The sequence below is a fragment of the Megascapheus bottae genome, chromosome 1, assembly GCF_031878675.1.
Source record: "Megascapheus bottae isolate mThoBot1 chromosome 1, mThoBot2.hap1, whole genome shotgun sequence".
Classification (NCBI taxonomy): Eukaryota; Metazoa; Chordata; class Mammalia; order Rodentia; family Geomyidae; genus Megascapheus; species Megascapheus bottae.
Window position 1 is genome coordinate 94,893,766 of NC_143509.1, and position 23,704 is coordinate 94,917,469.

General features: G+C 39.1%; 1 protein-coding gene across 3 annotated transcripts in view; it reads left to right on the top strand.

Annotated features, from left to right (window-relative positions):
• Window positions 1-23,704, top strand: part of Map3k7cl (MAP3K7 C-terminal like) — an 89,228-nt gene that overhangs the window by 41,208 nt on the left and 24,316 nt on the right. Inside the window, exons 1-3 of one of the 3 annotated variants that reach the window (XM_090333409.1) lie at window positions 2,859-3,069; window positions 5,000-5,108; window positions 19,042-19,103. In XM_090333409.1, the coding sequence (XP_090189535.1) occupies window positions 5,039-5,108; window positions 19,042-19,103 (132 nt within the window). In that variant the 5' untranslated portion in view covers window positions 2,859-3,069; window positions 5,000-5,038. Of the gene's footprint in view, window positions 1-2,858; window positions 3,070-4,999; window positions 5,109-10,776; window positions 10,795-19,041; window positions 19,104-23,704 lie in introns of those variants that run through there. The other 2 variants (XM_090333419.1, XM_090333427.1) reach the window with 2 other exon arrangements.

A 23,704-nucleotide genomic window follows, 5' to 3' on the forward strand; every position in this document is an offset into this window, starting at 1 on the left:
ATGGGGCTTGAACTCTGGGCCTGGGCGCTGTCCCTGAGTTCTTCAGCTCAAGGCTACCACCCTACCCCTAGAACAACAGTGCCTTTTCCAGTTTTCTAGTAGTTATTTGGAGATAAGAGTCTCAGGTTCTTTAGTGCCCAGGCTGGCTTTGAACCTTGATCCTCAGATCTCAGTCTCCTGAGTAGCTGGGATTGCCAGTGTGAGCCACCACTCCTGGCTCTATATTTGACTTTAAAAAGCGACTTTTTTTTCCTACCAGTCCTAGGGCTTGAACTCAGGGCTGGAGCACTGTCCTTGAGCTTTCTCAAGGCTAGCACTTTACCACTTAAGCCACAGCACCAGTTTTGGCTTTTTTGTTTATGTGTAACCAAGGAATTGAACCCAGGGCTTCATTCATGCTAAGCAAGAACTCTACCACTAGGCCACACTCTAGGCCCTGTAAATTTTACTTTATAAGAGCTTATAGAAATGATTATACATAGTCTAAAACTTATGCTTAAGTAATATCAAAATAGAATCTCAGTACTAACAAATATTGTTCTCTTGAATGAATAATAGTTATTGTCTAATTTACACAATTTGCTCACAATTCTGGGTTCAATTGCCAATTATGTATATGTGAAAAGATTCCTATTAAAAGAGTTAGAGATAACCATGGAAAAATACCATTTTGTTTGTTATTTTGTTTTGTTTTCTCTTTTGTTTCCCCAACACTGATGCTTGAAATCAAGGCCTTGTCTTTACTGCTAGTTTTCTATCTCCATGACAAAATACGCAAGGAAGTCAACTGGGTAGAAAGTTTTATTTTGGCTCACAATTTTAGAGGTCTCCGTTCACGGTCACTTGGCTCTATTGCCTTTGTGACTGGTGAGGCAATGTATCCTGGGGAGTATGTGGTACAGGAAAGTGTTCTCCTCCTGTTGATCAGGAAGCAAAGACAGAGAAGAGAAGGCACCAAGGTTCCACTGTCTTTTCAAGAACATGTTCCCAATGTTCTGATGACAGAGGATCCTGGATGCTGGGCTACTGAAGAAAGTTAGAGCCTTGGTTGCACATAGCTACATCCAGAGACTGAGACTTAATCTTTATTAGCATATCCTGACATAGTAGAAATAGCACAAAGTAAAAAATTAAAGAAACCAGATTCTAAGTCCTTTGTTCAATAATGACCATTTCCTTTGAGCCTGTTACTTAAATGTTCTGCGTCTCAGCACATTCATCAGAGTTCTATGGGACTCTGAAAGATGGAAATGACATAATAGGCAAGAAATGCATCAGATAATAACAATGCATTTTGTAAGGTGATATCTTTCACAAAGTAACATTAAAATAGTTATAAATATTCCTAAAAGATTATCTTTTGTTATGAATATTGTAAGCAAATCTTTATAATCTCCTTGCTATGCATCTCATAATGAACTAAATTTCCACTCATTTGTTCAGAAAATAGCTCTTATTTTATTTATTCAATATTTTTCTTTTTAAAATCCCTGAGTAAGCGTTATCTGAATACATTACAGTCTGTGTACTTATTCAGCAATTGAAGGGTGTATCAATCCTTTCCAAGTTTGAGCAATTATGAATAAAGTTGCTATAAACATCTTTAGATTTTTATTCTACCTAAATTTTTGTTTTATTTGGGTAAATACTTAGGAAGGTAATTGCTGGATCAAATGGTAAGTATATAGTTAGTTTTGTAAAAATACTATCAAGTTGTATTCTAGAGTAGTTGTACTATTTTTTGTATTCCTGTTAGCAATAAATAAGAACTGTTTTCTATATCCTTTCCAATATTTGATATTGTATTTTGGATGTTGATTACTTTAATACATAATTTGCCATTGTTGTTTTAATGTGCAATTCTTTAGTGCATGTGAAATTGATCATCATTTTTCATAGATTTGTATTTCTCTAATCTTTGATGAAGTATCTGTTCAGATCTTTTGCCCACTCTTAATCTTGTTTTCCTGTTGTTGAGTTTTAGCTTTCTTTGTATATTTTATTTAATTATTTATTTTTGTCAGTCATGGGGCTTGAACTCTGGGCCTGGGCTCTGTCCTTAAGCTCTTCAGCTCAAGGCTACCACCCCACTCCTTGAGCCCCAGCACCATTTTCAGTTTTCTGGTGGTTAATTGGAGATAAGTCTCGCCGACTTTAGTGCCAGGGCTGTCTTTGAACCATGATCCTTAGAGCTCAGCCTCCTGAGTAGCTCTTCATATATTTTAGATGCCAGTCTTTTATCTGGTGTGTATTTTGTAATAATTTTCTTTTCTAGTCTGTGACTTGTCTTTACATTCTGTTCGTACTATTTATTTTTCATTGTTTAACTTCACACTCCAGCTATTTTTAAATACTCATTACATCCAAGTTTATAGTTGCTAAAGGGGTTGAGAAATCCTAACAGTCCATGTCCATTCACCCCTTGACTCCTTTTGAGGTTGTCAGTGTTTGCTGAAGGGATCAAGTCCTCAAACCTTCCCTTCTTAACTGGGGTCGTCACCGCTTTCATCTGAGAGTCGGTTTGTGGTCCGTCCAGGTTGGCTGGGTTTGTCTGAGTTGATGGCAGTGGCCGACATTTTTGCTGACTAAAGTCATGCTATCTTTGCCAGTTTGCTGGAATAGACACAGACACGGATTGGGTCACCCTGAAGACATTCCTGTCTTGTGAAGCAAGTCTGTTTGTATTTTAAGTTTGCCAGGACTAATGAATTAAAACATTTGGACTCTCCATAACTTGCTGTTTATCAATGCCCCTGACAGGAGGAGGGTTTTTCTTTTGCTCTTGCTTTTTCTAGAAACATGACAACATCCTGGCTGTTGGAGAGGCAAGGAAAGGAGAGAGGGGGTGGTGGAGGGGAGCGGAACTCAGGTCCCGTGGGACACGGGGGTCTGGGGCAGAGCAGGTAGCAGTGTCAGCTCTGACAGCTGTCTCTGCCCCTCAGTGTCAGGGGCTGCTATGCAGCAGGTGCAGCCTGCTCTCTCCCTGACTCTTTACTCCACGAAGGCAGCAACCAGCCAAGGCAGTGGCTGGCCCTGGATTACACAAGTGCAGACACTCAATCAAGTGAGGTAAGGCAGCAGGTGTGAAAACGCTCGGCGCTCCTGCAACTTAACCAAAGCTCTGTTACAGCCTCCAGCCATCCAGCCAGGCGAGAGAAGTAATCAGTGACCCATTTCCGAAGCGGTCTGATGAAAAGGCAAGTGGGTTCAGGGGATCTTGTGGTCGATGCTACATGGAACTCAAAATCCTCTCGACCTCAACACCATCCTTTCTGAGGCAGACAGATGTTCTTAGTGGTGCTGAGAAGAGCGGGGGTAATTTGCTTTGGGTCATCAGGTCTATCTCCAGTGGCTGGAAAACTAGAGCTATGTTTATGAAATCCCAAAGGCACAGTTCTTCCTCTTGTGTTTTATTTCTTGGTGCAGCGATGTGCGGGGACATTTCACCAAAGAAAAGTGAACTTCTCATGTGTAGATGCTGTGGTAAGATTGTTTGTGGAGTGTTTGATGCCTACATCTATGAGTTTTCCTTCTAGCCAGAAATTTGGGGGTTTTGTTTATTTAGTAACTTTGAGCAGTTTATGCTGTTCCTCCAGAATAAGTGTCTAACAAAAGCCTCAATTCCAAACAGAGTTAGCTAACAACAGATCCTGTGCTAAGAACTTGCAAGTTTATACTGTTCTTTTACTTAAATGTTTCAGGTTACTATTTCTTTGTAAGTCGAGAGTACAGGACATGGTAGAGTAGAGTGCTTACTTACTATCTGTAGTGTTAAATGAATGGGTTCCATGTGATCTTAACTGAATTGGAAACACTTACTGTTTTTTTTCCTTAAAGTTGCATTAATATAATTGATATATAAGTATAATAAATTGATATTAATATAAATGCATTTTCCTTTTATATGGAATAAGATGATTCTAAATGTATGGCTGTCTAAATATACATGTATGGATGGATATATGTACTGACTTTGACTGTATAAATAAAGATAAAAACAAAATTCAGTGTCCTAGACACTATTTTTAGAACCAGAAAAGTCATGGGAAAGAGTCAGAAACCTTGCTATGAGAAAATGTCCTGCTACAGCCATCCACAGAATCTTGCTAAGGATGGCTAAAGAGATTATCTTTTGCCATTTTTAGAGACATTTTTCTTAAAATATCACTCAGGTTTTTTGGTCTGCTGTCTACATGAGACAGTGTGTAGATGGTTTAGGGGAAGTAGAACCAAAAATAGAAAAGTTAAATATGTGTTTGAACTAACAGAAATATCACATAATAATATCTGCTCTAGTAGCAGTGGACAAGTTATCAGATATATTTATGAAAGTGTGTTTGGGCTAACTCTTCTCATGACACAGAAATATTCATACTTTCCCCCTTGCATCTTATGAGATGTTTTCTCATTCATTCCAAATGTATTAATTAAATGGTAATTTAATAAGTGGAGTAGAAAACCCCAAAGGTTGTTTTAAGTTTTGCTTTTTTGCTTGCATCATATGCTAATTACAGGTGAAACTTTAGGCCAAAAATCTTTGATAGGTTTATCAGTAGTCTTTAAAGTGCACAATATTCATAATACAACTCTTATTTTTTACATGGTTTTTGGTAGTCTTTGAAATGAATTCCATTTTATTCATTCTTTACCACTTTGGGATCAAAACTTCAGATTTAATTTAGGCTTTTGGATAAGAAAAAGTATCTTATCTAGAGACTATCTTTTCTTTACCCCCTCCCCAATTAAAAATAAAACATTCTATCTATGTGACCTTGAAAGGCATGGTTGAATTGATGTGAAACACTGTACCAGCAATGTAAGTAGAGATTGCCACATTTCATCTATTCTGGATGTATAGTACTGAGGTATTATGTATAATCCAGAGCGAAAATGGGCAGGTGGTTAGTCTTGATATGGAAAAAAAGGAGATTCTAAGAGCCTGGAAGTATTTGGAGCTACTATATTAGGTTGTGACAATGCCTTTATATTCTCCTTGTAGCTGGAAGACCCAGGAGAAGACCGGGCCTCAGGTGCCCACATGATCAGCACAGCCAGGGTACCTGCAGATAAGCCAGTACGCATCGCCTTCAGCCTCAATGATGCCTCAGGTACAGTGTGATGGGGGCTGGGCCACCTCCTTCCTTCCCCGTCACTGTCTCCTCTAATCACATGAAGGCTTAAAATTTCACTAGTGTGATGGCAAAGTGCATATTTCATTGTGTGTTCTTAGATCGTGGCTTCCAGAAATGTTTCTGGCAATGCTTTCCCCCTCCTTAATTGGGTTATTTTGGTTTTCTTCTTCCTTTTTCTTTTCTCAGTTTAGCTTTCTTTTAGGATAAGATTCATAGAGCGATAGCAATTTCTAAGGATAGCAAAATGTGTCATTCTTAAAACTACATGAGGAAACGTTTATGAAGAGCTGGCAGATGGTTAGGTGATATAAAAATATCACTGTCCCAATTCCAGCCTCAGTTCATGATGCTGGCTTCTCACCGGTTCTCCCACTCTTCCGGCTAAATAAACAGACTTCACCCGGAGTGATGAATGGGGCAGGTGAGGCGGGGCCTCTGAAAATAGTAAGATCTGAGGTGAGGCTGCCATACTTAGAGCCCTTGGTCATGGCTTCCCTCAATGACCCCGTAACACACATACTGGATTGCACCACCTCTGAACAAGGGACCTCATGTGGTGGGAGGTCACACTGGCTAGGAAAGGAAGCCCTGGCTGTCTTCCACAGGCCATTACGTAGTTTAATGTCATCTTTTAAAAAATCACATGTTCAAACATTATGATTTAACTTCAGGTCTACAGAGGACTAATTTTCATTCTCTTTGTCTAGTTCCATCTCCTCTCTCTCTCCTTTCTCTCTTTCCAAATACAATGTCCACATAGGAGTAATGCTGTAAAAACCAATAAATTGGGTATCTGTCTCATGCCTGTACTAGCATTACAAGTCTGAGCCACCAGCACCCATCTATAATCTGGTTTCCATCACCCTTATGATCTATTTTCCAACCCATTTAGGGGGTTACTCTGTACGCAGACAGTAGTGAGGAGAAATCCTCCCAACAGCAAATCAATTCAAGCCAACATAGAAATGACAGATACCATTATTTTCCCTTGTCTATGAGCATACACTCAGTTACATTTTCAGCTACAAAATGACTGCCTGTCTCAGGAAATACAGATAGACAGTCTTTAGAGGCAGAAGAAGTATGGAAACTCTGACGAAGAAGGTGTGGGCCTAGCCAATGGAAAGCATTAAGAATTCACCTAGGAATTGGTGCCGTGGCTCAAGAGGTAGAGCACTAGCCTTGAGCTGAAGAGCTCAGGGATAATGCTTAGCCCAGAGATCAACTCCATGACTGACCAAAAAAATATTTTAAAAAGAATTCATCTATATTGCTTCTGATTATTGAAACAACTATTACTGAGAACCTCCTATTTATAAAGAGAAAGACTGAAGCTAAAAGACCATTGTGTTAGGAAGTAGCAGAAATTTGCTCTAAATTCTAGTCTTTAGGCTTGGAAATACAAGCTCTCAGGTAGAAAGGAAGAAAACTTTTTCTAGTTTTTAATGCCTTTTATAAATATAAGAATTCAAGGAGCCAGGAGCATGGCCTAGTGGTAGAGTGCTTGCCTAGCATGCATGAAGCCCTGGGTTCGCAGAAAAAGCCCAAATTGGTACTGTGGCTCAATTATGTGCTCATGTGGTAGAGCGCTAGCCTTGAGGAAAGCCCAATGACAGTTCTCAAGCCCTGAGTTCAAGCCCTAGGCAAAACAAAAGAAGATTTCAAGGAATAACCAGCAGACAAGTGACTAGCTCTCAAGACACATGTAAACCTGGGAATGAAATGTAGACTTTCTTTTCCCCTGCTCATGTCTCACATGATCAAAACAAGTTCTGTTATAATCAACAATCTTAGGATTAACAAATTAGTGTATAAAGCAATATTATGATGCTATTTTTGACCAGATAAATAACAAATGTACCAGAAAAGAGCCATAGAGAAATGAGTCTTTGGCCTTCATGAATAAACAATTTCTTTTTTTTTTTTTTTTGCCAGACCTGGGCTTGAGCTCAGGGCCTGAGCACTGTCCTTGGACTTTCTCAAGGCTAGAGCTCTACCACTTGAGCCTCAGCACCACTTCCAGCTTTTTTCTATGTATGTGGTAATGAGGAATCAATCCCGGGTCTTTGTGCATGCTAGGCAAGCACTCTATCACTAGATCAAACTCCCGGCCCATGAATAAACAATTTCTTAAAATATATGTTGCATAATTTAAAATTTATTAGCTGCAGTGGCATTGTGGCTCAAGTGGTAGAGTGCTAGTCTTAAGTTGAATTGCTCAGGGGCAGTGCTCAGGCCCAGAGTTCAAGTCCCACAACCAGAAATAAAAAAAGACCCTATGCTGGTCACAGCGGCTCATGCCTGTAATCCTATCTATTCAGGAGGCTGAGATCTGAGGATCATGGTTCAAAGCCAGCCTGGGCACTAAAGAATATGTGACTCTTCTCCAATTAATCACTAGAAAACAGGATGTAGCGCTGTGGCTCAGGGGTAGGGCAGTAGCTTTGAGCTGTAGAGCTCAGGGACAATGCCCAGGCCCAGGGATAGAGTGGTAGCCTGGAGCTGAAGAGCTCAGGGATAGCACCCAAGTCCAGAGTTCAAGCCCTATGATCCACACAAAAAAGAAAGAAAGAAAGAACATTATTAGCTGCCGTCTTTGACCTTTCTTGGTTCCTGACAACTAAAGTCTTGTATGTCTTATCAGTGAAGTTGGACTGATTTACTCCAGTCTTTCACTCCTTCCTTTCAAATGTCTTAGGATTGCTTACTTCTTTTTCAGAATGCTCATTTTTGAAATTTATTTTTCCCAATAATACTTCCAAAAAGGGGCTACAACTTATTTTTTCACAATTCTTATCCTTAATTCCCTAGAATAATTCTTTTTTAAAAAATTGTTGGGATAATATATAGAGGGGTTACAGTTACATTCATCAGGTAGTAGGTGCATTACTTCTCACACATTGATAGCCCCTCTCATGTTTTTGTCCCCATTTCCCTCCCCCCACCCCTTCCCAATCATCTTGTTTTCTCCCCCTCCCTTTCCTATTTCAAATAAACAAATATATAATACATCAGGTAACAAAGTCAGATACAGTAGAAATATGAGATTAACCATAAGAAGCCCCTAGAATAATTCTTAAGAAACTATATACACATAAAAATCTATCAACCTAATCATAAGCTCACTACTTGCTATTGTTTTTTTGTTGTAATATTCAACAATACTAGTGTTTTAAAGTTAAATGAAGAATAAACACATATAAAAGCTCTGACTTTGCTCTGTATGGATGACTTCAGTGTGCAAGATGAAGTTTTAATATCTGTGAAAATTACTTTTAAAATAGCTCCTCTAGCATCTGTTAAGCTACATCTTGTAACTGATTCAGCTGTATATGTGGACAAGTTTAAATTGAAATGCTAGTGTATGTGTTGACTCTGGTATATGGCCTTTTTATCACTAATCTGTGGGGCTAAAACTTGGCATTTGGTTAGTAATCTGAAAAAGAGAAGTTGATTTGTAGAGAAATGTCAGTTTGTCTAGTTATTTGTATTAAGTGAACTCTTTGTGATGCCTTTGAATTTTATTGCCTCAAATATTACTTGAAGAGTGGCATAATACATAACTTAGCGTGTGTTAAGTGATACAGAAATACCTTTCTAATGAAGAGGTTTATCGTAACACTGCTTCTAAGGGCTTGCACTTTTAGAATTGCATCCCCTCGGTGCCATCTTCTTCAATATATGTGTGTTCCTAATATAAACATACATATATATCTATATATAATGTTGACCAGTCAGTTACGTTCTTTTTCCCTTTGGACCATGATAAAGCTCTTGAGTAGTGACTTTCTCAGTTGGGTAGCAAGAACGATTGAAGAGACCTGAACAATGAGAAGTTGCATGTATTACATAGGAAGATGTTCCTTAGATATGTTACAGGCTTACTTTAAACCACTTGCTTCAAAGTAACTGTAATTAAATGGTAGTATAGCAAATTACAATGAATAGCTTTAACTGTATGTTTAAAGTCATGTTCATAAGCTTAAATCTGGAATCAGAATTTATTGAAATGTATGAATGTCTCCTTAATATACTAATTACAAAGTAAAAAAAAAATCTATCAACCTTAATATTTTAATCTTGTGATCAATGTGTCTCCAGTTTTCTAGAATTGACCCTTATCTAGTGAATCTAAAGCAGAAGTTACATTTCTGTTCCTCAACCTTGCTTGGTTAAAATAACCACAGAGAACACCCAACCAGAAAGGTCCAAGGTTCCATTCCTTATATCTGATTTTGGAGGCTTGTTACTCTGTGTGTATATATGCCTATCAGAAATGCAGTGTTTCAAGAGCTAGTCAGGGCCTACGAGTTTGAACATTATTGTTCATATGATGTTTCTCCTTCACAAAAAGATGCTTTTCAGATATGTGGAGACATTCCCTTTGAATTCTTGAATAAGGAGCATGTGGAGTGTCACACAGAGTAACATTTGCTATCCCACAAGCCATGCATGCCTTTGGAATTCCAGTGCATGTGGCCTGCAGGTCACATATTCAGCAGAAAAATAAAGCAAAACATCCTTGATCTCCATAGAAAATGGCAAAAGTAAGATGTACTTTTGGAAAGTAATTCCATGCTATTGGACTTGCTGTTGATAAGTATATAGAGTCCAAGAGAAAAGAAGACATCTCTACTTGTGAATATTGACACATTTATTTATTTACTCATTCATTCAGTTGTGAGATTTGAACCAGGGCCTGGGTACTTTCCCTGAGCTTTTTTCCTCAAGGCTAGCACGTTACTTTGAGCCACATCTCCACTTCCAGTTTTCTGGTAGTTAATTGGAGATAAGAGTCTCAGAAACTTTCGTTCCTGGGCTGGGTTTGAAACATGAATGTCAGATCTCAGATCTCAGGTGTGAGCCACTGTGCCCTGCTTTTTATTGTTATTTTTTATTGCTACAGTTACATAAGTCAGGTAAAGAGTACATTTCTTTTTTGGACTATTGTTACCCTTTCCCTCATTCTCTCCTAATTGACATACTCTCCATTAGAGTGTATATTCTCTCCAGCAATTTTTGGACTATTTTTAGGGAGGGGGTATAGACATTCCTGAAATAATTTAAGATATAGGGCTTTGAAGTCACATAAATAGAATTTTTAGGGTCGGGAGTTTGGCATAGTCATAGAATGCTTGCCTAGTATGCACAAAGACCCGGGTTTGATTCCTCGGTATCTCATACATAGGAAAAACGCCAGAAGTGGTGCTGAGCCTCAAGTGGTAGAACTCTAGCCTTAAGAAAGTCCAAGGACAGTGCTTAGGCCCTGAGCTCAAGCCCAGTTCTGGAAAAGAAATATGATTTTTATACTCATCTCCATCATTATATATGATGCCTACTACATTTCACACTTCGACTTGGTTCAACAGTAGATTTTATAGTATAATTAAGTATGTAAATGTTAGGTAAGCAATTAGTAGACTTTGCACATCTTGCTCCTTTTCTAATCATTAATGGACCATTATTGTTTGTTTGGTTGGTTATTTTTTGTCTGTTGTGGTGCTTGAACTTGAGGCCAAGGCTCTGTCCATTAGCCATTACACTGAAGACTAGAGCTCTACCACTTTCAGCCACAGCACCACTTCCAGTTTACTGGCGGTTAGTTGGAGCTCATGGACTTTCCTGCTGAGGAAGATTTTCAGCCCTAATCTTCAGATCGCAGGTAGGATTACAGGAGTGAGCCACCGGTGACTGGCTCCATTATTTGCTCTGCAAATGATATAGTGTTTTCTGTGATGGTGAAAATTCTGTGAAATATTTTGAAATAGCCATCCTTGAATCTCATTTAACAAGTTGAGTATAGGGGCCGGGAGTTTGGCCTAGTGGTTAAAGTGCTTGCCTAGCATGCATGAAGAGCCGGGTTCGATTCCTCGGTACCACATACATAGAAAAAAGCCTGAAGTGGTGCTGAGGCTCAAGTGGTAAGCTCTAGCCTTGAGAAAGTCCAAGGACAGTGCTCAGGCCCTGAGCTCAAGCCCAGGACTGGCAAAAAAAAAAAAAGAAAGAAAGAAAAAAAAAACAAGTTGAGTATAATATGCATATCTTCGTGTTCACATATAAAATTGACTCAATGAAACTGTGATACGGTGAAATGTCTCCTTGTCATTCTCCCCTTCTTTCAACTTTCCTACTTTTGGTATCATCTGTCCCTTCCTCCTCTGCATCTCCAGATTCTTATTCTATAGAAAGACTGGAAAACCTCATCCATACCTGAACTATAAATGAACACTGAAATTTACTTTTTAACCTGTTTGGTTTACTATGTTTATTGCTTAAATATTTGATGTATTCATTCAATAGAAAGTCAAATGATAGGCCCAGGAGTTTGGCCTAGTGGTAGAGTGCTTGCCTAGCATGCACGAAGACCCAGGTTCAATTCCTCGGTACCACATGCGTAGAAAAAAGCTGGAAGTGGTGCTGAGGCTCAAGTGGTAGAGCTCTAGCCTTGAAAAAGTCCAAGGACAGGGCTCAGACCCTGAGCTCAAGCCCAGTACTGGCAAAAAAAATAGTCAAATGATAGTTCCCACCAGAATTTTAAGTTTTAGGCAGTTTGGTAAAGTATGAAGCAGTAGAGTTTACAGCAGTAATTTTAAACTCTCTCAAGTCACCTTCTGTGCTAAATACCAATAAGAACAATCATAAATACCTTCAGCCACTTTGGAGTTCATTATTAAGAATGAAGGTTCTTTGAGATGCAGTGGTACTTTTTAGATGGAATCTTTTATCTATAACCACAGAGGAAGTAAATATTTATTGGACAGGGAAGTACTTTTTTCATCTCCTCAATTTAATACCTACCACAGTTCCACAGGAGGATGGCATCACATCCACTTTTACAAACGTTAGCTAACAGAGATTAAGTAACCTTCCTCATATCCAGCAGTAATAAATAGTAGGAGAATTTTAAAGCCAGGTGCAGAGCTGTTTTACTTCATTACTTACTTAGACTTAGGACCCTTATCATAGGAGAAAAGCATGAATGTTCCTGACAACAAATAGCTTTCAGTGATCATGGGAGATGATGAAAGGTTACTTCTGGTGTGTTGCAGGAGGAAAGAAGGAAAAGGAGAGGTGAAAATGTATTTGGTGACTGAATGAGCAATAAATACACAGGTTTCAGAGAAATCGATCTCAGTTACAAAAATCTGCAAATGCTCTAGTCCTTTATATTCAATAACCTACATACAGCTTGCTTACAGTTTAAATCATCTCTGGTAACTTACAATGTCTAATCTAATGTTCGTGCAATATAAATATTATCATGCTATATTTGTCATGCTGTATTTGTAAGGGATGACAAGAAAAATAGCCCCTATATGTTCAGTACAAGCATAACTTTTTCTCTGAAATTTTAAATCAGTGATTGGTTGGATTGATGTGGAACCTATAAAAATGGAGGGCTTAACAGTATGTTTGAAGCAGATGTTTTAGAAGACTATAGATGTTAATAAGCCAAGTAAGTAGAAATAGTCTGACCATAAGATAAACAGATGGAATTCACAAAATGTTAACTACAGTAATAATAAATAGTTGAGTGCTTTTAAGAGACATAAAATTTCCCTGTAAACCAAATTGTCCCTCTTTGTAGAAAAACATTAATTAGTATATTAATGTATGATATTGTTTGCCTGGTAATTTTAGGTCCTGCATAAGGCTATATAATGTTCAGTCAATTATAAAACATTAATGATCTATTAAACATTGTCACAAATCTCTGTCATCAGCTCCATCTGTATTCATGTCCATATCTATCCTTGTACCTTCACTTTAAGACTGTGGCTCTGAAAAGTCCCATGTATATTATATAAATCCACATCTTCAATTTTTATTAATAAGAAGCAAAGTTTGAAACAGGTTTTAATGGGACTCAGAACTATGTAAGTATCTGGAAATATTTTCTTAAAAAGTTGTTTTTTTCCTCACACCTGTAATTCTAGCTACTCAGGAGGCTGAGATTTGAGGATTGAGGTTCAAAGCCAACTCAGGCACAAAAGTCCGTGAGACTCTTATCTCCAATTAACCACTAGAAAATTGGAAGTGGCGCTGTGTGGCTCCAGAGAAGGGTGATTTGTCGTGTGTGGCCTGCTGGACAACTTCCGGCACAGAGAATATATACAGTCAAGACCTGCTGCATCCCTTCTGGGATGAACATACAAAGCTCCTTAGTCAAATACTAAGTAAATTCAAGATATGATAGAAGACATTCAAGCAAGCTTGGTGCTCCGCTGGGCAGAGGACTGCATGAAGCTGCTGATCACACATGCACACAGCCAACTCTGACTGGAGGAGATAGAGGAGTATTCAGAGGATTCAGGCCAGAGTTGTAACTTACTTCCTGACTAGGTGTGCATTGGCATGGGAAGTTGGAGTGAGACTTCTCCTTCTCCCAAGGTCTCTTCCTTGTGAGAAGAATTAAACCTGTTCTAGCAAGAATTTATAATTTCCCAGTGATGGTAAGCCCAATGAGAAGAGGAGATAATTCCCTAGTCTCAATAGTGTTTAGTTATTCTTAAGTGCTGGTCTATAGACTAGTCTAACTTTGATAAAGTCTTCACTTTTCTTATATAAAAATAAGAGAAAAAGGGAACGGGAGTTTGGCCTAGTGGTAGAGTGCTTGCCTAACATGCATGAAGACCTGGGTTTGATTTCTCAGTACCACATACATAGAAAAAGCTGGAAGTGGTACTGTGGCTCAAGTGAGCCTAAGAACAGTGCTCAGTCCCTGATTGAAGTCCCAGGTCTGGGGGGGGGGGGGTGGGAAGAAGAAAGAAAAGTAGAGCCAGGTGCTTGTAGCTCATGCCTGTGACTCTAGGCATTCAGGAGGCTAAGATCTTGGTTCAAAGTCAGCCCAGTCAGAGAAACTGAGAGACCCTTATTGATAATTAACCAGCAAAATGCCAGAAGTAAGTGGTAAAATACCAGTCTTAAGTGGAAAAGCTAAGCAAGAGCATTAGGTCCTGAGTTTATGACTTAGTACCAGCAAAGAAAAAAAAATCAAAACAAACAAACAAAAAATGAAGAAAAGACAAAGAAGAAGAAGAAGGAGGAGGAGGAGAAGGAGGAGGAAGAGAGAAAAACAAAATATAGGTATGACAATAAAGTTGTTTAGGAATGTGTTTGCTTTAGTCTATACAGATAAATTTATCTAATGCAATAGATATTCCTTTTTATTAGACTGAGTCCCTCTACGTAGCTTAGGGTGGCCTCCTACTCATACTATTATAGCCTAGATTTAACTCAAGCTCTCAATCTTCCCATTTCAGTCTCCTTACCAGTGGGATCACAAGTATATACTACCATACCTAAGCAACAGTCCTTCATTCTAAACTTTATATTATTTTGGTGTATGAAAATGTCTTCTCTGTTATAAAGAGATACTAAAGGTAGATAATGGTTGGTTTTTTTTTTGTGCCAGTCCTGGGCCTTGATCTCAGGGCCTGGGCACTGTTCTTTGGCTTTCTCAAGGCTAGAGCTCTACCACTTGAGCCACAGCACCATTTCTGGCTTTTTTCTATGTACGTGATACACCAAGGAATCGAACCTGGGTCTTCGTGCATGCTAGGCAAGCACTCTACCACTAGGCTAAACTCCCAGTGGTAGATAATGTTTTTGAGTCAGCTTCACAAACTAAATTAAAAAGTTGGGTACTGTAAGACATACTTTTCAATATGTTAAGAAAATTTGCATAGGTTCAAAAATGCATGTGAGGAACCCATGAGGTACAGAAGCTCACAGAAGTATGAAGGAGGGAGTCCTGGGAAGGGTCATGCAATTTAGTTTCTTGTGGACACTCCTGAAGTATTGGGAGGCTCCTTTTTTGGGGGCCTTGTTCTTCCAGGGGACTAAATGTCCACTCAGTTTCTTGTATCTACAGATAATATTGGCACATTAGAGAGGCCTTGGATTACAGATCAGCGTGTCACATTTGTCCACTTCATGGAAAACAAGAGAAGACAGTTTAAGGGAATCTGAAAACAGAATAGTCCCCAAAACAATCCAACAGCTGCTCGGTAGATACTGAGATGAGCCCATCAGAGAATGTACTATGGTATGTCAGAATGGTTGGGATACCAAGAGAGTTCTATCTTAAGGACCATCAGTTTACTCACATTGTGTTTGCCAAACAGGGAGTGAACATCTGCTTACTCAAAAAAAAAAAAGTTCTCTTTAATGTTTCCTTTATATTTTATCCCTTAAGAATCTCCTTTGGGTTCTATCTTATTTGGCTCATTAATCCCATAGTGCCAGTTTGGCAGGGAGAAGACCTTATAAATTAGTACCTCAATATATTATAATAAAAAGCATACATCTCCAAGTCCTTCTTTTGTGTATATAAGCACTCAAACTATGTAGTGGGAACTGGGTACTCCTAGCTAATCAGGAGGCCAAGATCTAAGGAGTATACTATAGTACAAAACCAGCTCCGGCTGATTTTGAGCAAAAAGCTGAAAGTGGAGCTGTGGCTCAAGTAGTAGAGTGCTAGCCTTGAGTGAAAACACTAAGAGACATCACCTAAGCCCTGAGTTCAAACCCTAGTCCCACTATACTTACACACAAAAGTATGTGTGTAAATTTTGCTCAAAATTTATTTTGCACCAGGACTTTTTTTTTTCATTAATACATGTATCTAGAAACTGTTCTTTTTTGTTGTTAGATAAGAAAGTTAAATATGCTCAGGGGTCTTTGATATAGGTACCATGCAGTCTATTTTATGCTTCTGCAATTGTCAAAACAAAGCAAACCACTCACAGAGAGTCTGCTTCAGGATCACCATCAAAATGTTTTACAATTTGGCCAAATGTTGTTGGAACAGCTGTGCTACTAGTCTGCCTGAGTCATTTTCTTTCTTTCCTTGTAGCCCAATCCTGTGATTCATCATTCTGCTTTTAGAATATTTGCCTATTTTTAAAACCAGTCAAAGAAGGCAGCACTATTTAAAAGCAAACACCCCACACATCAGCATGGGGCAGATTTGTGAGCAGCTTTGCAAGCCTTGAAATTTCTGGCAGGAGGGTTTGCCAGCTAAACCAGATGGTAGCAAGCAGGGAGTTACAGGGCTAGCTTTCAGACACACTCATCTCCTTACATCTGTCTTTGGTTTTCCACCGCCATTTCCTGTTTTGGTTAATCCAATTTAACATTCTTTAACAGATTTACTTTCATTTTGCTTGTCTAGAAAAGATTCTTTATGTGTTTATTTGTATGTCAACAATTCAACTTTTATTTCAACTCTTGCATTCAACTTTTATTTCTAGTAGTCTAATTAAGCCTTCATTTATCTGGAAATGTAACATTATGATTCCACATATATTCTTCAACATGTTGTGACTGAAAGTAATGATGGAGATTTCTATACCAAACCTGTTCATTCTGGGTCATCTTAGGGATTTGTTATTTGCATTACTAGAGGAAAGCCAGTGGGCAAATGACTTCACAGGGGGTCAGGTGGATTAAGTGTCAGGAAGCACTGAGTTCTCTCTGAGTATCTTGTCGAACTCTAGAATGCCCTGTCTGTGTGGCACTTTACGGAAGTGATTTCTCCTTCCAACAAGTGCTTACTTGTCTATGATTACTAGGGCTGGGATGCCAAACTATAACATGTTCCTGTTTACCTAGGCCAAATTCTTCTGGCCCTGGCCCCAAGAGCCAAAAATAATCATGATGTCTAGGTTTTTGAAATTGTACTGAAGTAAACTAAATGCACCCATTTTACAAAGTACAGTAATAAATCTTACAATGAAGGCATACTGTGTAATGGGCCTGATACTGGCAGTGGATATTTCTGCCTTTAGTTTCAGTTCTTTGCGAGTGATGGAGTAGTTTTAAAAAGTCACAGTCATTGGCTGGATTTTTATTTTCTTTGCTTCTGAGTAAGAAAAGAGCATTTGAAGGGCCTGAAATGAACCTTCTGTGAGGTCCAATTAAGCAATGTCAGCAAGCCCATGGGCATCCATTGAGATATTCAGGTACAGGTCTAGAATCGAATCAAATTTGGTGACCTATTGACATTATTTTAAGCTACTTTTAGATGAGAGCATTATTATTCACTCTGGACTAAAATATACTGAATGCTATTAAGTGATGATCCCCTTGAGGTGTTTGGCAGAGGTTAATACCATCCTTGTCTAAATCTCTCTGGTGATTATCTTCAAAGAGATGTAATTCTTTAGAAAAATCCAGAATGCCTTGGGTACCATATTTTATTTTTGACTGTGCTGTCAGTGAGATAGGGGAGAATACAGTTGGCCCTCCATATTTGTGAGTTCTACACCTTCAGATTCAACCATATGAAAAATATTTTTTGAACTGTGTCTGTACTGAACTTGTGCAAATTTTCTTTTCATTTCCCTCCTAAACTATACAGTAAAACAGTTTACATCAGCAATTTCATTGTGTAGATATTGGAACCTAGAGGTGATTTAAAGTCAGGGGAGGGGGAGCTACAATTACATTACATGTAAATGACCCCATTTTACATCTTGAGTATCCTCAGATTTTGATATCCACGGAGGAGGTCTTGGAACCAACTGTCCTTGGACAAGAAAGATGACTATACTTGTTTCTTTACCGTGTATGGCCTAACTGCCATTCCCTGTAGTTAATAAAGAACACGGGCGGGGCACAGTGGCTCGCCTATAATCCTAGCTACTCAGGAGGCTGAGATCTGAGGATTATGGTTCAAAGCCAGACCGGGAACTTCAAAGCCAGAGACTCTTATCTCCAATTAATCACTAGAAAATGGGAAGTAGGGCAATGGCTCAAGGGTAGGGCAGTAGCCTTGAGCTGAAACTCAGGGACAGTGCCCAGCCCCAGAGTTCAAGCCCCCCCCCCAAAAAAAAAGAACATGGGTCCATTTTATCAGCAAATCCTTAATTATGTTCATGATAATAAAAAAACAATATAAAATGGCTTTCGTTTGTAAATTCTTCTCTGAGTGTGGGTTTTGTTGTATTCTCATAGTCACATATTGGGGAAGGAGTAGGAAATGAATGAACAGAGGTCCCTCAGAGCCACTCATCTTGGAGTGGACACAGAGGTTCTGCCTATCAAGCCAACTTTTTGTCAAGTTTCCTCAGATGCTGCTGAGAAAGCATTGTGTGTGTATATGTGTGCGTGTTGGCACTAGGACTTGACTTCAGGTCTCACATTGTTGCCTGTCTTTTTGTGCTCAAGGCTGGTGCTCTATCACTTGACTTATGCCTCTACTTCGAAGAATGCATCTTTTAATTTAGCAAGAGCTGAGTGATTATTGAGAACCGCACTCAGGTCCTGAGGACAGAGTTGCCAGAGCTGTTGGGGTTCAAGCTCTCCTTCAACAGAGACATGACTTCTGCCTCAGATTGGGACTGCTGCCTGACACACCAGGAAGAAATATTCTGTTTGGGTTGTTGTCTGTTACCCAATGGAACCCAGAATGAGTTCCTGGTATGCTGCCTGTTAGTGGTTGTTTGTGGTAAGAGCAGAGGACAGGACCATCAAAGCCTCAGCACTTTTAGTCATTCAGAGAGGAACTAACATTGTCTCCCCCACCCCTAGTGTGGTCTTTTGCCCCACTGACCTGGTTGTGGCTACCTCATTAGCGCTTTGTTAAAGCACTTTACTATATGTCATAGTTTTTGGTTTGGGCTAATGTGAGAATATTAAGTGCCCTTAATTGGAGATCTAGTAGACATCTGAAGGTTCCAATATATATATATTTGGTCAGGCCATGTTAAGTAAGCACTCCGCATCTTCATGTATATAAAAAATAAATCAAATTTTATTCTGTCTTCTATCTTTCTCCACCTGAAGGTATGAAAATGGCTTCAGCACTATATACTGATAACTTAACCACATGGGTACAATCCTGGTCCCTGCAAAGAAGCTCTTATGAGACAAAAAACTCACTTCTGTTCTTTTCTCGTTTCAGATGATCCACCTCCCGAAGACTCCATTCCTTTGGTCTTTCCAGAATTAGACCAGCAGCTGCAGGTAAGGGAGTCTCGGAAGTCTTTTGATTTCCTCCATAGTATCACAGGAGTTGCCTAACTGGGGGGTGAGGGGGGCAGAGATTGAGGTACCTATAGGTACCTCTGGTTATTTGGCTGTGTTTCCATGACTCCAGCCCTTATAGTGTAACACAGGTCCTGTTTTTTTAAAGAGTTCTAGAGCCTGGCAAAAGGGCTGCTCCCTGTTCTTCGATTTGGATGTCTCTAAGCCTTTGGAATTTTGGCTTTGATTGGATTAATGATTTAATAATAAATTCCACAGAAAGAATCTCTTGGTTTTCCCCCACTCCAAGACTTTGGAATCTTCCATCTCTCTCTGCTGCCCACCTGCAATTGTCTTTTGACAGATTTTAGTTACAGGCAATTATTGTACATTAAACTTTCTGAAAACTGTTGAGTTGACCTCTAAGAAAAATAGCTGTATACATAGTTCTAGATGATCTACCAATGATATCTCAGTTAAATACACCAGTACTATTACTGTTTTAGACAAGCGCTAATTTATGTGACTTGAATTTGCTTTAGGGATATATGGTGGTTCTGGCCAAAGAAAATGATTCTGGCTACAGTACCTGGAGACTGATCTTGGGCCAGCCATGTATTTGAGTTAAATATTTATTTATTTATTTTGTATGAGACCAGGACTTGATGCTTTTCTCATTATCTGGTGCTCTTCCAACTAAGCTACACCTCCAGCCCATCACTTGAGTTCTTTACATAATTTTACAGTCCAATTGGACAAATCTTGTGGCACCTTCAGTCCTTTACTCATTTATTTGCTTAATCACCACATCTTTTTCTCTAAATGCTGATTCTGAAAGCCTTTAGGAGAGGTGAGTGATCTTTGAATCCAAAATAACCAAATCTCTTTTCCCCAGATAACTATCATCCTAAATGTATATATGCATATCTCAAGATATTTTGCATTTGTTTTTGCTTATACATAATGAGATAGCTCAGGGAGGGGACCTCTTTCTAAACATAAGCTTTATTTATGTTTCATATACTCTTAAACGTATAGTCTGAAGGTAAAATTTTTTATTACACCTGTGTTTTGACTGGGACCCATTTTAGGGTTGGATGGCGAATCTTTCATTGTGATATCACATCACCATTCAAAAAGTTTTGGACTTGGGAGCATTCTGGTGTTTGAGTTTTCAGGTTAGGAATGTTCACACTATGTCTTATACTTGGTAGCCTTTTCTGGTTTTAAATATGCTCTTTTCTCATTGCTTCTGCTCTTAGTGCCTGATCTTTGGGTTTAAAAGTCTAGAAGCAATCTTAGCTACCCTGGAGGTAGAGATATGAATGATCAAAGTTTGATGCTAGCCCGGAAAAAAGGTTTGTATGACCCCATCTCAACAAACAAGTGAGGCATGGTACTCCCAGCTACAAGGGAGGCTTGGGTAGGAGAATCAAAGTCAAAGGCCAGCCCCAGGTAAGTGTGCAAGAGTATCTGAAAAATAATGAAAGCTAAAAAGGACTTAGGGCATGGCTCAAGTGGTAGTGTGCCTGTAGGAAGTGTGAGCCTCTGAGTTTAAAGCCCAGTGCTACCAATAAGATGAAATGAAATACAGTAACCTGGAAGCAATGGGGTGAAGTTGAAAGAGCTACTACCCTAGTGATGGAGTGAACCCTTAAAACCAACCCAGAGCAACTCAACTGAGACCTGGACTCTTGGTGGCGCTCTCATTTCTGGGGCAGTTGTAAGCTTTGTCACAAACTTCCAACAGGAAGCTGGCTCAATAGAACTCTCAGTTGTGTAGGTATTACCAAAGATGAATCAGAGGTGGGAAGGTTATATGATTAGCAACCACCTGTCAAAAGAGCTTTTTAATCTCTAAAAGTTAATTCTCCAGCTATCAGTTATTTTATTTTATTTTTTGGTCAGTCGTGGGACTTGAACTCTGGGCCTGGCGTCCATCCTGAGCTCTTCAGCTCCAGGCTACCGTCCTACACCTTGAGCCACAGTGCTACTTCCTGTCAGTTACTTTATTTCCCTCTTCCCCTGGTCTCTGGGCAGATTCTTCCCCCCATGTCTCCTGATCCTGGCATCTGCACATATTCCCCTTCCTGTCTGAACAAGCCAGCAGTCCTCTCTCTGCCTTCCCTTTTGTTGTACTCATTGTGTGCTATATTTCTTGCTTTGGTTCTGTCTTTACAGCTGGCGGGGGTGGGGGGAGGTGAGAGGAAGTGGATGAAGGGAGTTGCTATATTGCCATGTCCTGTTGCTGGTGTGACTAGATTATAAAATAATAACCAGCCTGTGCACTTGTGGCTCACACCTTTAATTCTAGCTACTTAGGAGACTGAAATATGAAGATTGTGGTGCAAAGCCAGCGCAGACAGGAAAGTTTGTGAGACTCTTATCTTCAATAAACTACTTAAAAGAAGCTGCTTCCACCGTGACTCCAATAGTAGAGTGATAGAGTGCTAACCTTGAGTAAAAGAAGCTCAGGGACAGCACCTAGTTCCAAAGTTGAATATCCCCAACTAGCATGTGCACACACACACACACACACACACACACACACACACACACACATCCTATAATAATGACCATTTCACCTCTTGCAGCCACTTTCTTCTTTTTTGTGTTCTTGTCCCCTCAAAGCAATTTTACTATCCTAGTCAGATGAAAATATGTTTGAAAACAAAACAGAAAATATATACAGGTTTTGATAACCCATCAAATAATGAATAATACATTTTGTATTGGAAAAAACCCACTTTTAAAATTAGGAGCTTTACTGGTCTTCCCTGGCCTATAGATCATTCTGCATAAAATTTACAACACCCCTGACAGTTACCCAGGTGATTTTTCTGTGAAAGCATCCCTAGGTCCATTTAAATTTTATAGCTTTAATTCTACTTGACATATATTAGGAATTAAATCTATTTAATTATTTTACTCCAGTGAGACCAGTTCATCTTCATTGATCTTTAATGAGGTAGGCATTTGAGAGAGTAGTTTCTGGCTAAGGGTTTTGATTTTTTTCCCTATTCAAATGTTTTACTTTACCTCTTCCCAAAATAGAGTATTTTATCAAAGTTCATTTAAACACATTGAAACAAGTGCTTGTCTCTTGTATGAAGAACATGATTGAGTTTGCCATAAACATTTATTGGTGGTCAAGGCCCCTGACTAGAGCTGATACCTGTCAGGCTTTGGTGTACACCCAGGGCACAAAGCTGATGAACGTCAGTATAGTAAGAACCAAGAAGGAAGACAGCATCTAAAAGCATATCCTGTCTCTCTATACTTAGCACAGAATAGATTTTGTATTTGTCTGTTTGTTTATTTGCTTGCTTGCTTGCTTGCTTGCCAGTCCTGAGGCTTGAACCCAGGGCCTGGATACTCTCCCTAAGCTTTTTGCTGAGTCTAGCGCTCTTCCTCTTGAGCCACAGTGCCTTTTCTGTTTGTATGGTACTAAGGAATCAAACCCAGGGCTTCATGTATGGTAGACCAGCACTCTACCTTGAGTGACATTCCCAGCCACAGGAAGTCTGTCTCAAAAGTAATGAAAATGCTTTATGTGAACCATCCATTTATAGAATCCACTTTGCTAATAGCCAGACTCGGGGATCTTCATTGCACATACTGGTTCTTAGAAGTCTTTAACCAAATAGCTCAATCCACTACAGGAGAATAACTGTGATCTACAAAGCATTTGAAATGCCTGTGGCTGTCACTATTAGAGGAGGACTGGTTTCTTGATTGCCACTACTCGAGTGATAAAAACTGGCTTACGTAATAAACTGGTACCAAGTGCTTATTGTCACTCTGCAATCCTTCAGACTTAAATTCCACCAAAGCTTACTGAGTACCTCTTAGACAAGAGATGTTTTCCCACACATAATCTTATTTGTTCTTTATAATAACTATGTAAGTTAACTAGAGGTCTCCACTTTCCAGCTGAGAAACTTGACATCCAAGTTTGGTTTCTATAAAGTTTCTTTCTTCCCCTAATTTCCTTAATTTTTTTTGCAGAGTATATGGGCTGCTTAAATTCCTTCCATAAATAGTTGGTGGGAATTTTTTTTTTGTTTCTGATGTGCAAAAGTTCAAAACTACCTTGCCAAACTTCTTCTGACTTTCTGATCTCCTCTGCACATTCTCTGGTAATTTATAAAGTGAAGGTATAAAATATCTGTTTGGTGGATACTCGATCACCAATTTGACCACCAAGATTTTTCAGTTGCTTTGCCAAGAATGTGAACATGTTTGAGCATGTAATTTGTGGTGCTTCTATTTTAACCAAAGTCAAAAAAAGCCTTGGGCAAGAATAGCAGTGACAAACATTTCTCTTGATGTCTCTATCAAACATTTGGTAAGAGACCTCAGGGTAAGGTAGGTGTTACAATGATCATCTCTTAGCATGTTCGGATGCGGGCTTTGCCTCTAACCAAAGGCAAGTAGAAGATTGTATTCTGCACAGATTCCTTTTGTCGGTCTAAGTTTCTAAATTCACCAAGTCCATGAGGGGCAGTATTTGGGTAAAACTTGTTTAGAAGATATAATGGGAAGAAAGAGACTGCAAGGATGAATGAAAAATTATTAATATTTCTTCAGATCTCAGTGTC